The sequence below is a fragment of the Erithacus rubecula genome (assembly GCF_903797595.1).
Source record: "Erithacus rubecula genome assembly, chromosome: 3".
Lineage (NCBI taxonomy): Eukaryota > Metazoa > Chordata > Aves > Passeriformes > Muscicapidae > Erithacus > Erithacus rubecula.
This window is the reverse complement of record NC_136689.1, coordinates 71,271,297-71,295,684: the sequence shown is the minus strand read 5'-3', so window position 1 is coordinate 71,295,684 and position 24,388 is coordinate 71,271,297. Positions and strand designations below refer to the sequence as shown.

Sequence of the window (24,388 nt, the reverse complement as noted above, 5' to 3'; positions counted from 1 at the left end):
TCCTGCATCAAATTGTTGTCATTGACTTGCTCTGTGAACTCAAATCACTGTTTCAGCAACTTTATTGCAGTTTTCTCTTCAGAAGAAGAGATGCTTTGTCAGTGCTTGTCTTGCCATAGGTGATGTTCATTTCATGTAAAATACCTTGATATATTTCAATGAATTATACTTAAGGAAGAGGAAATTATTAATCCTAGAATCATTATTTTAACAAATGAATTATCCTTTTATCTTTTATTCTCATCAAAGAGATCAGTGTAAATCCTTTTTTTATCCTGAAGATAAACCAGTGGATATACGCACACATATATTTTCATAATATATGAGACATAATATATGAATGATATATCATATAATTTAATAATTTTTAGGACAATAAAAGAATTTTAAATTATAGGGGGGAGGGGGGCTGTGTTGCTTCTTTTTCTTTTATACAGTTTGACCATATTTACTCACCTGAAGTAAAAAGAAAATTGATTGTAGTATCTACAATAAGATGGAAACAGATTTCTTGTTTCCCTCCATATTTTTGAGGGACTGAAGAAATTCTTCTTCTATAGATTAATATTTTTTCCTTCATTTCATGCCTTTCTGTATGATTCTAAATTTTTCCTATGGAGTGTGTGTGAATCAAATCACAACCTCTTCCATATCATAAATATTAGTCTTTAATGAAATTAATGTTTTTGCATGTTTTTTGAAATTTAGAGTTAAAAAAACCCAACATACTTAAGTGATTTATTTTGGTTTTTTGCAGGATTCCTCCTTCCATTTGCTTCAGTGAAAATGTTTATAAAAATATTTTTTCCTATGCTGAATTCCTCTTTAAATTCATTTTATTATCCACGCCACTTGTTTATATCTAATGAATATATCTAATTTATAGAAATTAATATAGGTTTAAAATTAAAGGGAAACATTTATTTATTTCTGTCACTTGTTTTACACAGCACATACAGTCTTTTGGTTTTATTTTTAAATCTTGTTTTACAGAGATTTTAATCTCACTGTTTTAAATGCAAATGTTGTAATGGCAGAAAGAAAGTGAAAACAAGTACTTTCAATATTTTATTTTTCATTTTTTAAAATTTGTTCTTATCAGTCAGCTACCTGTTGTATATGAACATTTAATGCTCTGTTTCCTCCTGGTATTTGACAGGGTTTATTAATCAGAAATGCTTATTAAAAAGAAAAATATGTTTACTTCCACAACCTCTGTAAGACTGAACTATCAGAAAAACACCATTTTTAAAGGTTGCATAAGTACCAGCAACATTTTTATCAGTGTGATATATTACTGTTTAATTCAACTTTAACTTCATAGAAGTTGTAAACCAGAACTTTTTTATAAGAAACAAATTTATTCTCAATATTTGGAAATTTAGTTAAATTCGGTTCTTAATCAGAAATATGTAGTAGCAGCTAGATGTTCAAAAGGAAACTATAGGTGCTGACAACAAGTACAAACAAGTACAAATTTTAATTTAGATTAATGCTATGAATGTTTGAGTAGAAATATAACAATATGCCATTTAGTGTCTGTGTCTTGGTCATTGTTTTGCGTTAGGAAAAGTTAAAGCAATCAATTAAATCAACAAATTCACAAAAAGCACTGTTCCCCAAATAGGTAAATAGAAAATATTTGTTTCTGTACCTTCCTCCTTTTCATAGTATAATCTGATAAACCATTCAGCCCAATCCTTCATGGCTATTGTCATTATATTTCAAAGCATATTTTTAATACTGTTGTGTGGGAACACAGACAGACATGTTCTGAGTAAAAGCTTCAGTAGAGAAATGTTGGAAATTACAATTTACAGGGGGAAAATTAAAGTAAAATTAATATTAAAAATTAGTCAAATTTTATTAATAATTATTTCCAGCATTGCCAATTATTTTTGTGGCAAGATATGGGCTAAAAGTTCATTTTTGTAGCTGAATCAACCATCCTAAAAACCTCTTTGAGATACTGGTAAAATTTTAAAATTAAAGTACAGGAGAATTTGTGCAATTTCTCCTTAGGTTACCTCTAAGGAAATGGACAATACTTAAAAAAACCCTTCATCTTCATCACCCCAATTGTCATTTACTTGCACTCAAAATTTGAAAAAAAAAACTCTTATAGTGGCTTCCATCTGAAATGAGCATAGTTGTGTCTGAAATGTGAAGAAAGACAGAGAGGAATTTGTGACTTCTGAAATGTTCATGGAGGCTGTAAGGCTTTCTTGAATATTTTTACCACATTCTTCTGTGGAAAAATAGAAAAGAGGGATTTCAACAGGGTTTCTTGACCCTAGATTGATGTAAGAGTGAGCAGAAGTTTGCCCAGTGTGCTTGTGCTACTACACATACATACAGCAATGATCAGACTACGATTATCTATTTCCAAACTGATAAATTTACAGGTTCCTCTTTTGATTGATACACAGCATAGTGTTAAATTGGCCAATTACATGGACTAGACTGACATTTATTTTCAGTTTCCAGAGGACTGAATTGTGATGATTCCTACAATAAATAAGATTTGATGTATCAGGCACATATAGGAAGAAAATGCTTGCTGTTCTTGGCAGCTTCTTGTTGACAGATTCACTATTTGTTGACAGGATGACTGTGACCCTCTCCCTGACAGACAAGACATTGCACAAAACCATCCTCTGATGCTGTCAAATCGACCTTTATAGGTAGTCACATACTGTTTTGTTCTGATGACTTTTGCACCCTATCACTGGGCTGGCAGGTGCCAGTAAACCACGATGTAGTCAAAGCACTTATCCTCTCCAGAATCATTCCCATAATGCAATCAAGGGAATAAATAAACAACATAACGAAAAATGTCTTACGAAATACGTTTCCCTCAGCCTCCTACCTTTTCATGAGCAATAAATGATTGCCTGATAATGGATAATTATAGGTCTGCAGATTGCCACTAGTCTAATCTTCTTTTCCCAGACTTAATGTTGCAAGGTTTAGAAATAATAGGCAAGAAAGTTTTAATAAGATTGAGCTATTCTAAGAATAACAGTTACCTATTGGGCCAAGCTCCTGAGCCACACAGATCTTGAGCCAGACCTTAGACCTTTTCACATATGGAGCTTGACAAGAGCAAGATACTCTTAAGCCCAGAAAAGCCATTTTTATTAAAACTAAAATTATTTTTAGGTGGCAGCTAGAAATTACCACTGCAGACAGAAGAGGACTCCATTCTCCATGCTGACTGTGTCTTTAAAAGAGGTGGTTTTACTTTTTATTAGCTTGTCAACTTGCTCAATCCCATTGAACTCCACGGGGGAGGCCTCCACTGTGCAGGACCCCAGCCTCCACTCCTGTTGTCTGATCTGACCCCCTGGGTGCTCTGAGCACACTCAGGACATCCCCAGGAAGGGTGGCTGTGACTAAGCCAAGAGCAAGCACAGAGCTAACTATGAAGTAGACTCCACACCATGGCTGCCAGGTTGGGCATTGGTTGACCACAACTTTTTCCACACCTGATAGAAGCATGGAGGGAGAGAGGAAAAAGGGTAAAGAATTGGAGAAATAGGGTTGTTTTTGCCTATGTTGAATTGTCTTGCATTGACTTTGGCTTTAAAAGCAATTTAGTAATCATTTAGATGCCTGCATTTTTGCTGTTTTCAGATAGAGTTGCTAAATTTTCAAAAATTACATTGCACTGCATTGCATAGTGGATGTTCTGTCCCCAAAGAGGGGAGAGAAGAAGGTACAAGGCAATGGAAAAAACAAGGGAAAGAAGAAAGGGGAAATTAGCAGTAAAAGGTTTGAGAATTTCCTCACTTCTTAAGTTTCTTGGTTTATTTTGGTTCAGGCTTTTTTGTTTGTCGTATGTAAATTTTTCCCCTCAAAACAAGTTTAGCTGATTTAGCAGTTGAACTTGAAAAACACACACAGAATCCTTGAGAATAGAATAGTCAAGGTCCTAAATTGATATACATGCTTCAGTGTTCAGGTAGAATCACTGCCACCTTTCTGGCATGTTTTTTGGTTTGTCATGAAAACCTCCAGCATCAATATAATCTTGTCTCACTGGGAGTTCTTTGCCTAGTACTTAACTGTACTGACTGCATTTACCACCAAAAACTTTTTCCTGATGATGACTGTAAATCAGCCTTATGACAATATGAACCCAACTTCTTGCCCTGAACATGACAAGAACTTCAGATTGCTTTTTTAACAGCCTTTTATGTAGCTGAAGAAACAGAAGCTGTCAGATCTCATGACAGCTGCTCTATCTGTACCAAACAATGCCAACTCACTCTTGTTATTCATGTGTTTGAAGCCTCTGATCATTGCAGTTGTTTTCAAAAATTATTCTTTATTTTAGATGAAATATGGTGTAAAATTTGACAGCAAAAATTCTATCTTAGGCCCATTATTGCTATGTAACATTTCAGATATTTCATATTTGAACTGTTTATACTTGGGTTATACATGATGTGATTAGATCTCTTCACTATTTTTGAAACTTCAATCAAAAATTTATTTAGGTTGTCTGAAATTCCTGCTGCCCTTTCTAGGAAAAGAGAGTCCCACTGTATTTGGAAGATGTAACATTTGTCTTTCATCATTTTCTTCCCTGGCCTTCCAGTCTTCTTTTTAAAATAACAACATTTATTGAAGTTTTTTTTTTTTTTTTTAATTATTTTTTTACAAAAGTAAATTTTACTTCCAGAAATTTTTCACTAAGATTTATGTTGGAAGCCTTCAGAAAACAAATTATTTTAAACAAGTAAAGCTATGGCTCCTTATTGGTGTTTACAATTAAGTTATGAATGCGTCTGAGACAGGACCTTGTGGAATTTTCAATTTTTTTTCCCATCTGTTTGTCAGTTACAATTTTAGTTATATTCTGATGATTCATCTGCCTAGGATATGGCTGCTAGAAAATCGATCAAATATCTATTGAAAAAATGTGCTAACTGAAGAATACAGTATAAGTGGAGATGATTTATAAACTTAAATATCAAAAAAAGTTTTTGTGTTTTTAAACATTGGTCAGACTGTTTTTCTTATTTCTTTGGAATTTACTGTCTTTTTTTTTCCCCCTTCTGTTTGATACATCATTATTTCCTTGTATTTATTCAAATACAAGGAAAAAATTGAGGTCTGAGAAAGGAAAGACAAGAGGAGATCCTACTAATTTTTCATCTTTTATTCAATCTTAAAATACTGATTTTACTTTAGGAACAGAGATTCTAATAAAAATATATTATTACATCTTCTTCAAAATTATGATTTATGAGATGGCTTTAGGATGCAGTGCATACTAGATGGAATATATTAACAATGTGATGTAATCTTCCTCCAGTTGAATTATGTTTTTAAATTATAGAAACATATGATTTGTTTATGATTCTGGGGTTTTTTTTGTTGGTTTTTTTTTTTTTTCAATTTATCATAGTGCTGAGTTAAAAAATATCAAAAACAATCTGTTTCTAGCCATATTTAGTTGCTGTCTTGATTGTAACAGTTTTAGTGGGGGAACAAATGGAATGTAGCTCTTACAAAGAAGAGGGTACACTTGTAATTCTGAAGAGATAGTGCACTTCCATGTTCTCTCATGCTTATAGTTCAGTCTTAAACAGACTCCGTAGAGGGAAAATAGCAAACACTGTAAAGAAATCCTTATGAAAAAATTGCATAATTTGATTTAAGTCACAAGTAAAAAAGCAAGTTCTCTCTCACACTACAAACACAAGATTAAGATAAAAATTCAGTACACAAATAAAATAAAATTAGGTAATTAATAGAAGCTACCATGGAAGAGAACATTGTGCTTCAGGATGGAGCAATTAAGGTTACTGCTGGTTTGGGCACTGTGATGTTGCCAAGAGCCAGCTTGTTTGGGTCACCCCTGTGGGCCATAAGCTTCTTCCTCCCAAACTGCTCAGAGCAGAGACTGAGTATGGCCAAGGCCTCAGCAACAGATTCAGAGGGATGAAGATAAGACTAATGGAAAAGTACTTTACTGCTCTCAGGTTTCCAACTTCTCTGCTGCTTTTCATATTAAGAAGGAGCCTGCATTGGACTGGTAGGTGTACCAAAGGCAGAGAGCAAAGTAATGTGAAATGATACTTCTAGCCATTAGTATATTGACAGTCTATATTTACAAGAAAATACTACCCAATTCCATTAAATAGTAAGATAAAAAAACCCCTCAAAACCATTCAATAAAAAGGGGCATTTGAGTGAATTTTTTTATAAATAACCAAATCTGGTGAGTTTGGCAGTTAAGTGATACATTTTCTATTTTCTTTAAAGTTAGTTATTAAGTTAATAATTGTTTATGAAGTTCAATTAAGTTCTTTTTTTTTCCTCTCTCTTTTTCTTTTCACTGAAAAAACCCCCTACCCTCTTACTCTTTTTCTTTTCACTTTATAAGTCTTGTTAAGACACACAAACAAATGTCGTGAAACATTGGAATTGCTTGGTTAACTGGTGATAGAAGAGAGATATTTCTTCAGTTTGGATCCAATTTAAATGCTGCTTATGACATGCAGAACCTAGTTAATTTATTTTTATGGAAGTTATTAAACAGGAGACTATTCGTGAGCAGCTAATTTTAAGCAGTGACATTTATTCTTTTATATGACTTTTTATTTTCCCCCTTATTATGAGAAAGAAAAGTGCAGATGGTGTGAAAAAATGTTTTTATTCTTGTTTGTTTTTCTCTTTAAAACTCTGGGATATGACAGGTGTTTGGTTATAATGTTTCTGATTGGGTCTGACATATATTGAATGGTGCTTCACCCATTATCTGCCCACCATGATTAGCAGACTTTTACTAGCAAAGTGCCTATTTGATATAGGGAGAGGAGAGCTTCTGTGTAAAAAATGCAATTGAGTGACTTAAAGGAGGGAAAATCTCATCTCTTGGAATCACTTCAATATACTGCTGCAAAACATAAAGGACCATGTTTCTCCAAAATGGCTAATGATTTTGATTAGGTCTATTTCTTCTTGCCTAGGGATATTTCATAAGGACCAGAGTTAAAGCAATTGACATTTTGCAGAAGTGATGTCCATTCAGTGGGTATCAGTTACATCATTTAGAAATGGAGACACATAAAATCAATATTATCTTTGTAAAATAAAATTAATTTTCCCCTGAGGGTTAATTGGTTAGAACAGTCTGTGCCAGTTTTTTCTATGTTTAATAAACTTAATCCTTGTCAGCATTTTAATACTTCCTGAATTGCTTGCCCATTTTCTTTGGATGATTATCTCTTTGTTTGTTAGGAGGTGAGTAGATTTCTCAGGTTCTACAAGGGGTTTAAAGTAAGTAGCAACAAGAGGCTGTATCTATGGCCTCTCCCTGGCAAAAGAAAAGGACATTCCCAGATATGACATATCAGGTGTTTATTTTTTCAACACCTCCTTATTTAATGAAAAAAAAATCCAATTGTTGTTCTTCCTTTAAAATAAATTCATATCATAAATTTAAGTACTGATTGTATATTGTAAACCACTTTTCTTAGTGGGCAGAATCAAGTTTTACAGTTCTTCTCACTGCATCCTCTGAAAATTTCTCACATTAATAAGCAGGTTGAGATATACATCTCAGCAGGCAATAAGCATTTTGAAAGAACGTAGCCATTTTTATATTTTAGAATTTCTTTTTTCTTATTTTCTAATTTTTTTTTAAACAGGACTCTGGTACTGTTTACCTTATATATGTCTGGCTGAATATTTCATTTTTAAGCTGTCCAGAGCAGTATTTATCTCCCTATGCATTTTAGAAGCAATGCATTTTATACATCCACCTGTATTTGAGACATGAATTCTCTGAGTTTGCAGAAGGAAAGAAAGATGTGAGGGGAACATACTGTAAGCTGTCTGGATTTTCTTTGATTTCCATCTCATTCACAAGACAACTGCTCTATATTGCATATATCCCTAGTCCTTGAAGGGTGGCTGTCAACATTTCAACTATAAACATCTACGTTTCAGATATGAGGGAGAAACTCCACTCCAGGGACCCTTTCAACTTAGTGGAGCCTGAGTCCTTTCATTGGGGCCAGACTGCCAGCCAGGATTTGGACTGTCCAGTGGTCAAAGTAAGTGCCCAGTTGCCCTGCTACTGGTCTAAGCTGGACTGGGGTCTGACCAGTAAGAAGAAAGAGAGGTGTGGGAATGTCACAGAATAGCTCTCCATCCTGTGTACCCATCTTCCTTAGTAAACAGATTTTATTATGTTGTCCCAAGTGATCCTTCCCCATTGTCAATAACAGAATAAACTCATCACAAAGTAAAACATCAATAAAGTAACATTAGTAGCATAACACAATCAATGACCAGACACATAAAAATTGTATGAGAATAGAAACCGGGTGGGAAAATGAATTTTTAAATATTATGTCTATGATCCCCTAGAAATTTATTTTCTGATAAAATTTACTTAATTCAGTTTATTTAAATTTTATTACTACATTTGTTATTCTACCCCAGTAGCCCATCCATATTAAAGAGGGGATATATAAGAGTGCTTGCTGTGAACTAGTCTCCATGGGCTGGAATAAAAGTGCTCTTACTTCACACATACCAGTTTGCTAATTACCATCACTTTGAAGAGGATAACACTAAACCTGAGGTTTAAGCCTTTATCAGAATAATGTTGTTCAATTAAGTTATTGGGGTGCTTTTTCTTTCTTTAAAAAAAAATCCCTTCTTTGACCTCTTTTTTAGCACCTCCCTCTTGGTGCTGTATGTCACATGCACCTGGGATAATTTGAACTAACTCAAAATAGATTTACCATTATTTTATTGCACTGAGGACAGAACTTTAATTAAAGAAACCACATGGAGTTCAATGCAACTCCTCTGGAACACAGGCTAATATTTGGGGTGATTTCCATCTGTTTAGAGAATCAGTGGTGCTGACCTCTCTCAGGGGTCTTTCTGTAATTTTTTGCAGTGAAATGTGAAAAATCTCAACATGTAATTTGAGTTATAAGAAGTGAAACATATCAGATCCAACTAGTCTATAGCCATCTGTTTTTTATTCCTGGACTTAAATCTATGCTAATAAGGTCCAATAGCTTTTAGTTAGTTTGGAAAAAGCAAGATGCAATCTTACCTTACCCTGGTAGGTTTGCATGTGTTATACTATAATATACAAGCATTCCTTGTGTGAAATGGATGGTGATGATGGTCTTAATGTAAGCTTAATTTATTTGACTGTTAAAGTGGTTTGAAGTAATCATATTCAGTGGGACTATAATTGGAAGCAGCTCTAATATTTGGCATTTACTTCTCTATGACAGATTTCTATTTATAAAAATCAGTCTATTTCTGCCATTCTAGGTAGACTTACAGCCATGGGGTTTGACTTATAGTGCACCTTTTAGTATGCTTTCTTGACAAGTCCACTCAAAAAATACTTGCAAACACATTGCTGTTTTTAGAAATATCTCCATGTAATTAGGCCATCCTTTCTTGAAGACCCTTTTGCCTACAACAAACCTTCCTATTTTGCACACTTGTACACAGATCTATCATCAGGATTACTTGCCTTTGTTTTATTTCTGCTACTTCATGTCAGAATTTATTTCATGGAAAATGGAACTGTAGTATTGGTATCAACAAGGTTGACTTCTTTGACAATTTTTTCTAAATATAAGGAGATGATTTTCATCTTCTCCAGATGATCATGTCTCACATGACCAGAGATATTAGCTAATGTTAAAAAAAATTTTGGAGCATTTATCTACAAGTGTCCAAATCAGTAGCTAGACACCTGAAAATGAGAGACTTACCTGACAATAAGTGCTAGTGACAGCATTGTGGATGAATGACAGAAACAGAATTGGACATTTATTAATTGAAGCCATTAAGATAAACATTTCCTTAATTGTAATTCACTCTGGGTATATTCTAGATCTCTGATATTCTAGATCTTGATAAAGATAACTTGGTTATTCCAGACCATAAGTCAGATCTGTGGATGGTAAGATCCCAGAAAGCTAAATATCTAGAAATTTTTGAGTTTCATATTACCAGAAAAAATATTGAGGGACAACTGTAGACAACTGGAATTCAGAGGTGCCATTGTTGACAACATCTGTTGTAGATAGCTCTCAAAGAATGTAAAGCCCTTCAAGTCATTAAGTAAAATTTTCAGTTTATTTCAAAAATCACAAAATTCAGATATTTTTTTCCTCAAACACTACTCCTCTACTTGGAAACATGAAGAGACAGCAATTTTATTGTTAATAGAATTGAATATTTCACTTGAGAAAGTACACAGCCCTGTACACCAGCACAAGGTGAATGAAATCATTACTTTTCTATTCTCTAATATAATATTTATGTTTAACAGTTGGAAAAGGAATAAAACTTGCATGGACATATGTAATAAGAAATCAGAACATTCTAGTCTGAACAGTTTCCTTTTTTTTTTTTTTTTTTCACTGAACTTCTTGGTTTCGCTCACACCTTTGAACAATCATGGAACCTTAGGTGGTCTGTGGTGGGTTTTGACATAATGAGAAATTGGGACCACTGCTGTCCAAAAAGTGAAAAGCTGTGGAGAAGGAGTGAAATATCAAGGGTGTTAGATGCATCACCTTTAAAGAATCCTTTAAACACAAGGCTTACCTTGCCCACATATTGAGTATCTGGACCTGTGTACTCCTCCAGCAAGAAAAATTGATTCCACATCCAACCACGTTTGGTGCGGTGCAGTGTTTTTCCATCATTCTCTGACAATCCTGTTATCCTTTCACTGTGTGAGTGCTTGTTAGTCCTCTCTTGGGATGGCGTCATATGAACCACATAAAACACAGAGCTCCAAAGAAAAACTGTCAGAAAGGAGCGAGTCCTCATTTCCAGAGATGCTGTTAGCCTCCACTCCTCTAATAATTCACAAGAACAAATTTTTCAAATGTTATATTCCTCTTGTAAGGAAAACCTAGGGGACAGAGAGAAGTGTTTGTGTAAATTGCAATAACTTTTTTCCTTAAGGAAACAGGAACACAGTGTAGTGATCACAACAATAACGCATGGAAATTACAAATAACCATGAAAATTACTCAGAGAGTTTTAAGTCAAGTTCTTCAATGTCTTTTTTCATCTTATACTAATTCACTCACACGGTATATAGACATTAATTTAACACACAAGCTGAGTAAAATACTTTATCTGAAAGCTTTAGCTACCAGCAGCATCCTGGCACAAGGAAAGAGTTCAAATAAGAAACATTCCAACCTAATCTCTTCCAGCTCAGCCTGATGCTATCCTCCCTTAGTAACTGTTCAGAACTGTCTACAAATCTGAATTTTCTGTTACTTTATGATAATACATCCTATTTTTCCCCTTTGCCAGGCCCCAATTGATCACAGGATCTTCTTTTATTTCTGCAGAAAGGAAGTAATAAAATGAAATTTGTTAAGCATTATTGATGACTTTCACATATTCATTAAACAAGAACAAAAAGTACTTGTTAGACAACTCTGGGTTCATAGGACTCCTGCTGGGGTTAATAAAACTCTGCATTTGGAAGAGAATTCTCCATTTGTAATGTTTTTCATTTTTCCCTGAATCACAGCTGAATGAATGGGAATTTTCATTATATAGAACCTTACTGCAATTAGTACTTTTCTGAAATTTACTCTGATGTTTTCTGTGGAAGTTTGTAAGCAACATTTATTAAACCAAATCAATCTCATACTCTTTATATGGCAGTACAACTGAAGTGTCTGATGTCCCACTCTTTTCCATAAACTTTTTTCACATTAAATCTGGTTTTGCTTTAGGATATCTTTAGCTGAGATGTCATTGTATATTACAGAAGCCATAGAAAAAAAAAATCAGCAGGGAAAGTACATATTCTTTGAGAATCCTTGTTCCTTAACAGTGATAGTAGTGTGAGGCCAAAATATTCAGATATTTTTAAATTTTAAAAATCCATACAAAATTATCCCCCTTTCTTCTGCAACACAATATTACCAACAGTTGTTTTTACCCTGTTGTTTATTTGTTCAGGATTTTTATAGAAGATGGGAAGGTATTCTTTTCTGTACAAGAGCTCATTTTGGAAATAAGATGTTTTTTTGTGAAAATTATTAGTCAGTTGAGAACCAAGACTGTTTAATGGAAAACATTTAGTGAATTGTACTCTAAAGGCCTTAATGATTAAATTACTGGAATTGTGCCCTGGTGTGAAATTGTCTTAAAATGATGATATTCTGTATGGACTCAGTGTCTTTACTAGCAATCTTGAAGGAGGATCAAAGTCTAAGCATTTTAAGAACTTCAAAAAGAGTTTTAGCTGAGTAAGAAGTGAAGGCTTGGAATATTTATCCCTTTCTAAGATCATGTTGAAAAACAAAAAAAAAAACAACTTAATAATCATCCCATAACAGGTGTCATATTTATGCAGAAGATCCTGTATATCATGCAGGAAAACTTGTTTTCTTTTGCTTTTTATTTTAATTGAAGAATCAAAGCACTCAGTAAATTAACTTAATTTGCATAAAATCATGAAGGTAGACAGATCATAGCACACATTCATGAATGTGTTTTCTTTGAATTCTGTTTATTTCTGTTGTAATACTCAGTATGTTCCTGTTGCAGACAGAGGGGCAAAATGCAACTCTCCTGTGGTTAATTTAATACCAGTAAATTTTGACATTAACTAGAGAACATATTTAGTACATGATGATCGTGCCTTGTGATTGAAATTTACTGGATACAGATAAAAAAGAAAAAAAAATCTAAAGTCAGCCCAATCTTGTATCCACATTTAAGTTTGATGAGTGGAAATCTTTGCAAAATATTAGATTGAAGTAGATTTTATCCCTAAATAAAGCTGTTTATTAATGTAGAGCTAAAGACTTCATTGTTTGTACTTCAAATCCATTCCACTGCATGATCTGAGGCAGATTGAAGGGATCCTCATGCTTTTTTAATTAGATCCTGCTTAAGGTATTGTAGAATGAAAGTAGGCAGCAACAGAAACATTTGGAAATACTTCGGAAATACTGTTTTCAGAAGTCAGGCAATCAGCTTTGTCCAGTGACTCTTATCAAGTCTCTTATCTCTTCTGGAGATATTCTTGCTTGATGCGTCCTCAAATAGAGCTCTTTCATGGCTGCATTTGGATTGTAGTTCAAGAAGCCTCTTTTATACATTCTGAATGATAATATTCAAATGTTCATATTAATCAAATTTTAGAGTGGATTACTTTTGCTTTAATATAAATTAAGTGTGGTTATGTAACTATTCTGATAAAAAATGTGTTTTTATAAGATTGTGTTATATTCTGATGGTATTGTGCATTTTAAGGTCATGACTGATGTATTTCTCTAATTTCTTGAACCCTACCATCTTTTCTACAGTGAAACATAACAAACCATAAACCAAGAAAAATTTAACATAAATAAAAATAACGTGTATTTGGTGAACTTATAATGCATAGTGAATCTATAAAACTACTAAAAAATCTTAAAAATATTTTTGTGAAACCTATAAGCCTTGAAAGACTGCTGTGAAAATGAAGTTATTAAAAATGCCAAAGCATTAAAATTTTTGGTTGAAAATGTCCTTATTTCAAAACCTAGACAAAACTAGTACTCAGATGATTTAGTCTGCTTTGATTTTACTCTTTCTGAAACAGAGAAGGTGGGTAGTATCATTATATTTTCATTTGGCCTTTTAGAGATGTATGATTGCATGTTCAGTTTGGCGATAATATAAAATATAAATAAAATTTCGATTGCTTCACTTCTGCTATTTCAAAACAGCACATCATTTATTTCCTGAAATTGCACTCATTCCTTTCTGTCCAAGCACCCTTTGCCATATTCATTTAAATGCAGAGGAGGTTTATACTACTCTTTTCTTTGTACTCAGAGAAATACTTCAAGGTGGGCATTGGCTTATGCATCTTGTCTCATAGTCAGCTGTTCAACTAAGTAATGAATTGCTCTCTGTAAGCTCAGAAGGTGAAGTTTAATACTGAAACAAAGAGTCCTGGTATGGTCTGGAAAAGTAAGACAACAGTTCCTTTTCAAAGGAACTCAGTGCACCTTGCACAGATATTCTAACCTTGCTAGAAGGACTAATATCTGTGCAAACACCAATTTTCCACAGAGATCTTTTTCTCAAAGGAGTCTAGTTTCCCACATTTTGTCCCAGCTAGGGCAGAGGTTAAACTGAGTTTTCTTTAAACATGTGGTTTTCTGTGTAGCGCTGCCCTCTACTGATTTCCTTCATAATTAGTAGGACTCTACTACCTTGTCGAAAGGTAGCATCCTTAATGTCAAAAAGAATGAAGCAAAACAAACCAAAAAAATGAAGTTATAGCTCATTTTCCCCTGCTCTTTATTTTTGCAATAATTTTATGTGTAAAGAAAGATTTATTATTCTGGGTCATTGTGTCTGCTGAACATTATGATAAACATCTAATTTGATTTTCCTTCTAAGAGAAGCAAAGATCTTTAGAGAACAATTTATTTTTTCCAAGCAACCGATCAATATTCTATATGCAATCTCTTCTCACTTCATTTCTGCTCCCATCATTTAATCAGCAAAATGTCAACTTCTTGTTCTTGTCAAACAATAGGGAATGGTTTTCTTGCTAGCTGTCTTGGTGACTTCTCTTAAGATGGGGAATGCATGTGTTAAACAAGTTAATGCCAAACATTTTTGAGAACCTGCTTTTCTCCCCCATTTTTCTAATCAGTGGATCTGAGTGGAGGTTTTGTCATTTGTATGGTTTGAGGGATATGTGGTGATAGCATAGAACCATTGCAGTCTCTTCTTGATGTAAGGACTTTGTTATCAGAACCCTATAACAGTTTCAGGTAAATTAATAATCTTTGTATGATAAATGTTATTCTCCTGAGCATAGTAACAACTGGAAAAAATTTATCTCTTGCAGTCCTTTTGAATGCAAAATATTCTTTTTAGATTGTTCAGGTATAGTGTGAAACAAGCCTTGCTGGGATCAATAGCACGGATTTGTTACTGATGCTGCCAATTTAAATGTTTCTATAGCAATTGCCATGGCAATGTTTTTAATTAGTGCAGCACAGTCACTCATAAGCATGACACGAAAAAAGCTAACCTTCGGCAACTTGATAATGTATCCCACATTAGTCTGTTTCATTTGTTAACTGTGAAGCAAAATTTGAATTCTAAAAGCAAAAGATCTGGTGCTAAAATAGCTAAAAATAGCAGAGTTAACTGCAGCAGCAGTGCTTCATATTGCTGCACTCTGATCTCTAAATAAGAAAGATGTAACTAATGCTGAGGATGATCCAAACAATCTGTAAAACTAAGTATGTATTTTAATAGGACATAACAAATAAAATCTCTCGTAGCCTGCATGCATGGAAAGCAGTCTCATTGGCTTTGTCAGCCTTTTTTTGAAAATAGAATACCTGAATGCAGCTTTAACCTACCTAGACTGAGCACTAAGAGTGGTGAAGATATAGCAACAAAGGGCTGTGCTATAAACAGCACACTGCCACCTACAATACCAAGATTTAGGAAGAGACTGGATCTGTGCCACTGTAGGTTCACTTTTATCACTTTCCCAACTAATTAAAGACATCCTAGGATGCATACACATGCTTCCCTCTGGCTGCAGCACTCAAATATTCTCTGAGTGCAGTTATACTGCAGACATGAATATAGTCTCTGGATGTATGACTTTCTAAAAACAGCATTCTTTTCTGTCATTCTTCTGAAACAAAGCTTTTTTTTCTTCCTTTTTTTTTTTTCCTATTCATGTATTAAGATAAGGTTTGGGCTAAAGTTGAAAAGTTTAAAAGAAAACCACCAATGCATATGGACTAAACTTGAGGTAATCAAGAAATTATTTCTAGGAGACCTGAAGTAGATTTTGAGAGAACCCCAGTGCTTAAGGGCCAGATTTTTCTACTGATGAACACCCATTCTTTGAGCAAAAGTATTCAGATCCTCTTCAGGCACAGAAACATACACCACACTAAAGAAACACTTTACCACTCAGCAGCTTCCGCTGCAAACCTTTCAGAATAGATTTTCAAAACTGCTTTTGCCTATTGGGCTGCTTATCTGTTCAGCACTGCATACAGTGAAGATAAGCTAATTTGAAAATTTTGCCAGGAAATAGATGAAGGTAATTCTTTATTTCTGGAACACCAGTGCAGGTTCCCTTAGCTACATGATTCCAGGAGTCATACTAATAAAAATAACAATGAATTTGAACTAATAGCAATTTATATTGGAATGTCTGTTGAGTTAATATCTTTAGGCAAATTCATCTATGGTTTGTAGGTGCATTAGGAAAAAACATTTCTCTTGCTGTGACACAAGAGAGTTAACATTTATTTTAGAGTTTTTCTAACTCTCGGGTATCTACACTGGAGATACAGGTCCAAATTCACCTCATCATGGTGAGTCACGCCCTCAATAGCACTCACAGTGGGTAACTCAAACTTGCTGAGTGGGAGAATCTGGCAAGAGAATGTGTTGGTTCATATTTGGACAATCCCCACTGGCAGAATTGTGCAGAGGCAGAGCTGTGATTTAAAGCAATTCTCCCTGGGCAATGAAAATCCCATCTGCCCTTCTCTGGAGGAAGTATCATCTGAGGAGCCGATGAAACTGCTTCTAGACTGCTTGTTCTCCAACCATCCTTCCCTCAGCTGGTGAATGAAGCCTGCAGCACTCCCAACCCATCATGGAAAAGGGTCTCTCAATTCTTAGTAATGATATTAAATGAAGCTAAAAGGGACTTTTACAATATCTGCTTCTGAGGCAACAGGCCACTGGATTACACGTGTGAAATGTGCATTTTCTCATCGGAAAGAAAAAAAGAAGACTTTTTCTCCAATAATGAACACTTTTACAGGATCTCCTTTTCATCAGCATGAGGGGAACAAGGAAATATAGCATTTGTAAACCCTTAAAGCAAGGACTTTTGAAGATATTCCTTTGATCTTTAGTATTGATTTTTCTCCACAGGGAACACATTTCACTCTTATCATATAATGAAATTGCATTATAAATTTTTAAGCCACACCTTATTTACAAATGCAACACATCCATCATATTCTTGGTTTTAAAGAATAGACTTCAGAAACATGAGGAAAAATAACTGCTATCATCAAAGCAAAATTTTTCTCTTTTCCTCCCCTTTAAGAGTTTCACGTTTTGTCTCTCATAAACTCATTGTCTGTACTTTGACATTAATACCCTGCAGGTATCAAAATTAAGACATTTCTTTTTGAGGAGTTTTGGGGGGTTGGAGTTTTCCTGTTTGCTTGTTTGGATTTTTTTCATAAGCAGCACAGCTTTCTATACGCCAGATACAACCCAAGCCATATCTGGAGTCATAGGCCTCTATTTTCCAGACATTTTGATTCTCATTATTCTCTCTGCATGAAACAGATGAGATTCACCTATGGCAGCACTGTTAATGACAGGATTTACCAGTTCTCCTGATAACTGCGACTACATGCTTTCTCTAATTTTTTTTTTCCTGCTCTTTCATTATGTATCAGTGTACTCTGGTCACACACCTAATGAAGTGTTCTGAGATTCCACATCTGGTGCCTCCTATCTCTGCATATCTCCCGAGCATGGCATGTACTCCAATGAGAGCTTGCTAAGCTTCCCAAGTCTACAGCTTGTATAATGGCCCAAGAGGTTGTTACAAGCCAGAATTTCTCAGAATAAAGACATCTTCAAGCTAGTATCTCAAGGTCTTTTTAAAAATTTCAATCTCTGCCTTCCTTTTTGCTTTTTTTTTTTTTTTTTTTTCTCATGTACATCTGAGTCACAAGAAATTTTGTTCCTATAGAGAAGGACTTAATTACTGCCTGCAAGGGATTATACATTCACTACTCTGGACTGGAAAAACTGAGTTGCTGACCAATTAAAGGTGGTCAGCAAATTCAGAATGTAATTGTAGCTCATTGTTGCTGCTTCCTTCCTCAGAGAATTGAGCAGCTGCTGAATGCTGTCATTTATTAGAGACCAACCTCTTCTGTGTCCTTCTGCTGTCTCCAACGGGATCACAAAATCTAGAAAAGTCTTATTTCCAGAGCTGAGCAAGACTATGGCAAGCATAGGAATTTGTACAGAAATAATGCATAACCTTAACATATTTTTTTTGCTATTAATTTATCTCAGGTAGTCTGAAAAAAGTCTGGTGTAGCTGAGGTTTCATCCTATATTTCCACAATAAACACTTTTAAATACCTACAAATGGCAATTCTCTTGCAGGAATAAAATAGATCACAGAAATAAATTTTGATAACTTTCCTCTTTCATATTTCTAGCTCTGAATCTCTTTCTAAAACTTAAAAACATTCCCCCAGCAAGGAGCAAAAAAAAAAAAATCTTTTACTCAGATGTCATCTTAATGAAAGACAAATGTGAAATATGAATACATTCAAAATAATTGTAATAAAGTACTGCTTATCTTGTTAGCAATCTGGGAGTAAAAATAAGGATATCTTCAACAAGCTGACACTCGTTATAACACTTAAGTGTTGAGAAGCATATAATAGTTTTTCTTCTGTATGTTTTCATAGTCTCCAAGTGTAAGGTAGTAGTCTCCCATAGATTCTCTTTGCCATGACTTTCTCAAAGTTTTTTTTGAAAGCATGTCAGTGTCTCAGAGAAACAATGTTGTTCAAGGAGACTCATATTTACCAATCTTATGAAAAGAACAAATGTTTTTTGTTTGTTTTTGAACATTTTAAGTGTCATCCTCATTAGACAATGAGTACATCCATTGGAACTCATGGAAAACAGTTATTCCCTCTCCATTCTTTCTGCCACTGCTGAATGTAGGGACTTAAATGAATTTCTCCCTCAGCTGTCTTTTTTCCAAGATGGAAAGCTTTGGGACTACCTGCTTAATAATTTCTTGTATGGAAGCTCTGCCAGAGTTTTGATTGCACCTGTAACCCTACTCTAAATCTCCTCCTTTTTTTTTTTTTTTTGTGTTTCTCTTGAGATTGATAATAATAATTTGCTGCTTCATGCATTTATAAGCAGCAGCTTAATCGCTTTTCTCTACTTAATTTCATTATGATATTTAGCATAGTTTGCTTTTTTATTGACCGCACAGCCCTGGGTTAAAGTTTCCCTGTATCTATCTCTTGTCAAATTATGGTGTTATTTCCTATAGCAGTAGTAAGAATTTACTATTTTAAACATATTGTCAGGATTTTATCGTGTGCATGATTTCACATAGTTTCATAAGAATTTTATCATGTATCCTTTGGGTGTCCGCTTACTATATTGCATAGACTTCAAATGTACGTACAGTAAACTCCTGTAGCTATTAGAGATAGGATAGCATAGCAAGGCTCAAATCCCTATGACTAAACTTTCTTCTTCTCTGCCCTGCCTCAGTCCAAAGCAGGTCTACCATATCCATACCACTTATGAGATTTCATGATGGGAATTTTTGGGGAGAGTCACAGTTGGTACAAGCTAAAATAATGTTAGTGTCTACAATTGTATTGAAAAGCTATGGACAAAGTACATTACAAAGCTTCAGAGTTGATGTATGTTAGTATAACCACACTCACAAGATTCCATTGCACACCCACTTGGCTTTGTTATGCTGTGTCGTGGTGGTTTATCCCTGGGTGGAAACTAAGCCTCACATAGCCACTCATTCACCATATGGTAGAACAGGGGGGAGATACAGAAATGGAAAGATGAGAACATAGCAGTTTAACAGCTAAAACAAAAGCTACACAACTAAAGAAAAACAAGGAATTCATTCACTGCTTCCCATGGGCAGTCAAGTGCTCAGCCATCTCCATCTCAGCACACTTAATGGCTACTTTGGAAGACAAACTGCTTTACACAGACTGTCCCTTTTTTTCTTTTTCTCCGCCCAGGCTTGTGTCCTGAGCATGATGCCATATGATCTGGAACACCCCTTGAGTTAGTTGAGGTCAGCTGCTCCCACTGTGACCCCTCCCAGCTTCTTGTACACCCCAAGCCTGCTCATAGGTGGGCTGCTGTGAGGAGCAGAAAAGACCTTGGCCCTGTGTAAGCCCTGCTCTGCAGTACTGAAAATGCTTTTGCATCATCAATTCTGCTTCCACCACAAATACAAAACACAGCTGCACACTAGCCACAATGAAGAAAATTATCCTAGCACATGCTGAATGTCACTTGCAACACTTTACACCTTGATATTCAAACCTGCTTTCAGTTTATTTGTGAGTATGTGCAGTACTGGCTCTAGTACAGATCCCTGTGGAACACTGAAACAGATACTTCACTGTCAAAACTCATTATTTACTTCTCTCTGCTCGTTTCTGTAATTTAATCAATGAAATGGATTCATTCTTTTTAAAATTATTTTATTATATATTAATTAAAATAACTTTAAAATTATTGTTAGATAATAAATTAGTGGTATAATCTGGGACCTTCACTTCTAGCTCATTGGTGCTTAAGATCATTTGGTGAGTCACTCTGTCAAAAGCCTTCTGGAAACAGAACTATATCATATCAAAAAAGATCAAAGCTATCCATATGCTTAATGTCACCTCAGAGAACTTGAATAGTTCTATGAGGCAGGACTTTCCTATTGAATAGCTACATTGACTTTTCCCCAGTACTATGTGAACAGTTTCACACATTTGAGCCGCAGATGTAGTTTCAGTTCTACCAGGAACAAGTTGCAGGCACAGTTTTAAAAAACTTAGTATTGCTTTTGATACCTTGAAACCCTCAAGTAACAAGGAAATTCAAGTGAAAGGTTAGAAAAGATAATGAATATTTCAGCAGTTTCAGCACTGAGATTTTTAGGATTCCTGGTAGTATATGAGAAGTGGTTGCCAACTTGAAATCCCATTGTACTGAAATAAGATCTTCTGCTGAGTCCCTGATCAAATAAATACATAAATAAATAAACAAACCAATGTGGCATATATCCCTTTAGGGTTTATAACTCCTTCTCCTTTTTACCTGAAAACTGTGACAAATGAACCACAGAATACTGGGTAGCTACAAGCACAGCACTGATGGTAAAGTGCTTTGTGGAACTTCTCAAATAAATTTCTAATCATAGCTGTTTTTCAAAATGTTTCCCCATTTCTGATAAAATGACAGAAAGGGTATCACACTGATACATAACTCTGGACATTAGGTATGTACGATTTTTTTGTGAAGCCCTGTTCTGCAATTTGTTCCCCAAGGGGTTATATTTATACTCTCTTTCAAGGGCTAATAGCTTGGATGTGGCCCTCTGGTGTTTGAAAGTCCTGCAGAGAAGCCCACCAACAGCAATGAGCAGTAGCTCAGAGTTTGGTTTCAATGTTGGATTTCATAATGAAATTTGATTATTGCTTACCCCAATGAGATTCTGAAATCTCATATAGTATTTCCTGAATTTGCCCTCCTCAAATTTGTACGATTAGTGAAGACATTATACATTCATAAACATATTCATTTGTTGCTTCCTTGACAGGAAATTTCAAAATACTTCAGATCCACCTGGAACTGCATCTAAAGGTAGAGAAATATGTCACCTGAATATGTCTTTAATAATTTAATTGTGATCTGATGACAATGCAGTTGTTATTGTTTTTACCGATTATTTTATGATCTATTTTGCTATTTTGTTCTTTTATTTCTAGCTACCAGAGAAGGAAATAACTAATTTATTTCTCTTAAAATAAAAGTCAGCTTTAAAATTGTATTCAATATATTTTCTTTAGTAATACCTGAACCAGATTTGAGAGTTTAATAATCTATATCTCAGCATGAATTTCCAGAACAATCAGGTTTTCATGTGATTCATTTGGATTAATTCAAAACACATTGAGTACTTTTCATTCAGTATTACAGAATTGCCTCCTGTATTTTCCTTGTCCTTTCGGTTAAAATTCAGTGAAAAGCAAAATTAAACTGCATGAAAGTATGTCTATGGCTACAGTTTCAGAGTGAAAAAAGATAGAAATACAATTGCAAAAAGTTGATATAGCAAAGAATTTGCATTATGGTTTTTGCTCTAGCACTTTTGGTCTAGCTTTGCCTGAAATGGCTGTGCGTAGTCTGGTTTTAAAACTTCTTTGCATTAACTCAAATGACTGTGGATGTCTGCCTCACTTCTTGCAGGAAAAAGAGGTGCATAGTTAATCTATACATAGGGATGTGTCAGGCTCTGGTTTTTAATCTTTTCTTGGTTTAAATAGGAATAGATACCTCAAGTGAAACACACTTATGTCATGTATAAGTGAATTTCTTACCTCTTTTTATCTTTTTGATTCTGCAGTCTTTATTACGGCCAAATTTTGCTGTCCTATTTTAGTAGTATGGCTGGGAGTATACAGCATCACTTAGTGAAACAGCCTAATTTCTATTTTCAATAAGGCTTGCTAAACTGCCTTTTTTTTCCTAACTCAAGTGTCATTATATGCACTATCCACAGGCAGGTTTTCATAGAAAGGATGTGCATCCACATAAATCTCATTACTGCAGTGTTGATTATAAAATAAACATTTTATAGTAACTGTTGCTAATAAATAGAATGAATAATAATGTCCTGGTATGTCAAATGCAATTGTCCTATTGCAGTTCTAGGTGCTGAGAAAACACACTGCAATGCTGTAATAAAAATGAGCATCGTGACATTATAACCTTAAGTTAGCTGATATAAATCCAGCAAATTATATAATTGCATCACTCAATATCTTAATGAATATTAAAGAATGGACATTTTTAGTAATAGAAAATGCTACACAAAACCTGTAAATCCATTCATATGTGCCTGACTAGCATCATTTTTTAATAAAGACAATAAGAAAGCAATAGGAAGGGGTTTTTGAGTGAAATAAACTCTGCCTTCTAGCTGATGCTGCTAAGTCATTGAATAACGCTACTGAATTTTGCAAAGGCTTTTTTTTTCAAAAAAATTATTTACAGTTGTCTCACAGCAGCATACAGGGATACATGAAGACAACTGAACCTGTTATGGACTGTTAAGGAATTATGACTAGATATTAGTGTAGAAGAATGGTGGTATGCTTCCAATACTTGGGAAAACAAAATCCAAATTCAGAATAAAATACAACAATATCTACAAAGCCAACAACTATTACTAATCTTATGTTAGAAATAATATTAAACCACAGAAGTTTAACCTCTGTCAAGAGTCACTGTTTTGTGTTGATTGATGCATTTCAACAGTTTTGCTTTTTCCTCACCATTCCCACCTAATAAAAAACATTTTCTTATACAGTTTTTTGTTTGTTTCTTTTTTGTTTTGGGTTGGTTTTTTTTTTTGTTTTGTTTTGTTGTTGTTTTTGTTTGTTTGGTTGTTTTTTTTTTTTAATTCTAAACATGTTACATTTCTTTTTCTTCTTCAGTGGTATGTTAAAAAATTTCCTAAAATCAATGCATATAAATCTATGGATTTTTAACTGGGTTTCATTTATAATGGAAATTCTAAAAGAAGAACCCCAAGTGATCACTCATTTCATTTTTCACTCACAGTAACAAATGAAGTAATAATAGTGTAAAAGTAAAATTTGTTCCTTTCTGGTCAATTTTTCAGAGGGTAAGTTAGATTAAGTGCTTTCATCAATCATCTCTTTATTCTTCTCTATTTTGTATTAACAACACTGCTCAAATAAGGAGCAATCCATCAGTTTCATGTTCCAGTTTTTATAGGTACTTTATAGGCTAATGTTCAGCATATTTCAAAAATATATTAACTGCAGTGCTACCTTGGAAATGCATGTCTATTTTATAAACTGTACACCTACAATATATTTGCATTTTGCAAGAAACTTCTAAAAGCTTGATTTTGGTTTTTTGTTTTTTTGTTTTATTTTACTTCATTAATCATTTCTAAGCTAGGTCTGGGGAAAAATAGTGCCTTATGGAGATTTTTTTGGTGTTAAGGACATGATGAGTTTTCTTATTACATACTAGATATCTGTTATCCAAAAGAGGGAGCCATAACATTATACTATATCTTTGCACTTTTTGAGACAATGAAGCTGCATAAATTCCTTCATTCTTTTTTCTTAAAGATGATGCTTGATCTGAGGTGTCTTTTGTTTGTTTATTTTCTATAAATAAGTATAACCAAGAACTAGATAATAAATGCTAATAATCTTATCATGTCTGAGTGAAATGGTTACACTAAGGATAAACATGCTTTAGCAAACATCCTGTTGTGAAAAAACAGTTGGAATAAGTTTGCTGGCTCTTGATTTCATCCACGTGCACTTTTAACAATTTTGAGAAAAAAATGTAGTGTCTTTTTACTTATTTCAAGTCTTTTGAAATGGAATATACATATATATATATAAAATGAAAGTGTCTTAGATATTTTCTAAACTTACTTTGATTGCATGTCTCTGTAAGAAGTGAGATTGACATAAAATACCACTGATGA

General features: G+C 34.2%; 1 protein-coding gene across 1 annotated transcript in view; it reads right to left on the bottom strand.

Moving 5' to 3' along the window:
• LOC306800420 (cadherin-9) overlaps nucleotides 1–24,388 on the bottom strand; it is a 98,438-nt gene that overhangs the window by 56,160 nt on the left and 17,890 nt on the right. Inside the window, exon 2 of the mRNA XM_079302518.1 lies at nucleotides 10,612–10,924. Within this exon, the coding sequence (XP_079158644.1) occupies nucleotides 10,612–10,839 (228 nt within the window). The 5' untranslated portion in view covers nucleotides 10,840–10,924. The remainder of the gene's footprint in view (nucleotides 1–10,611; nucleotides 10,925–24,388) is intronic.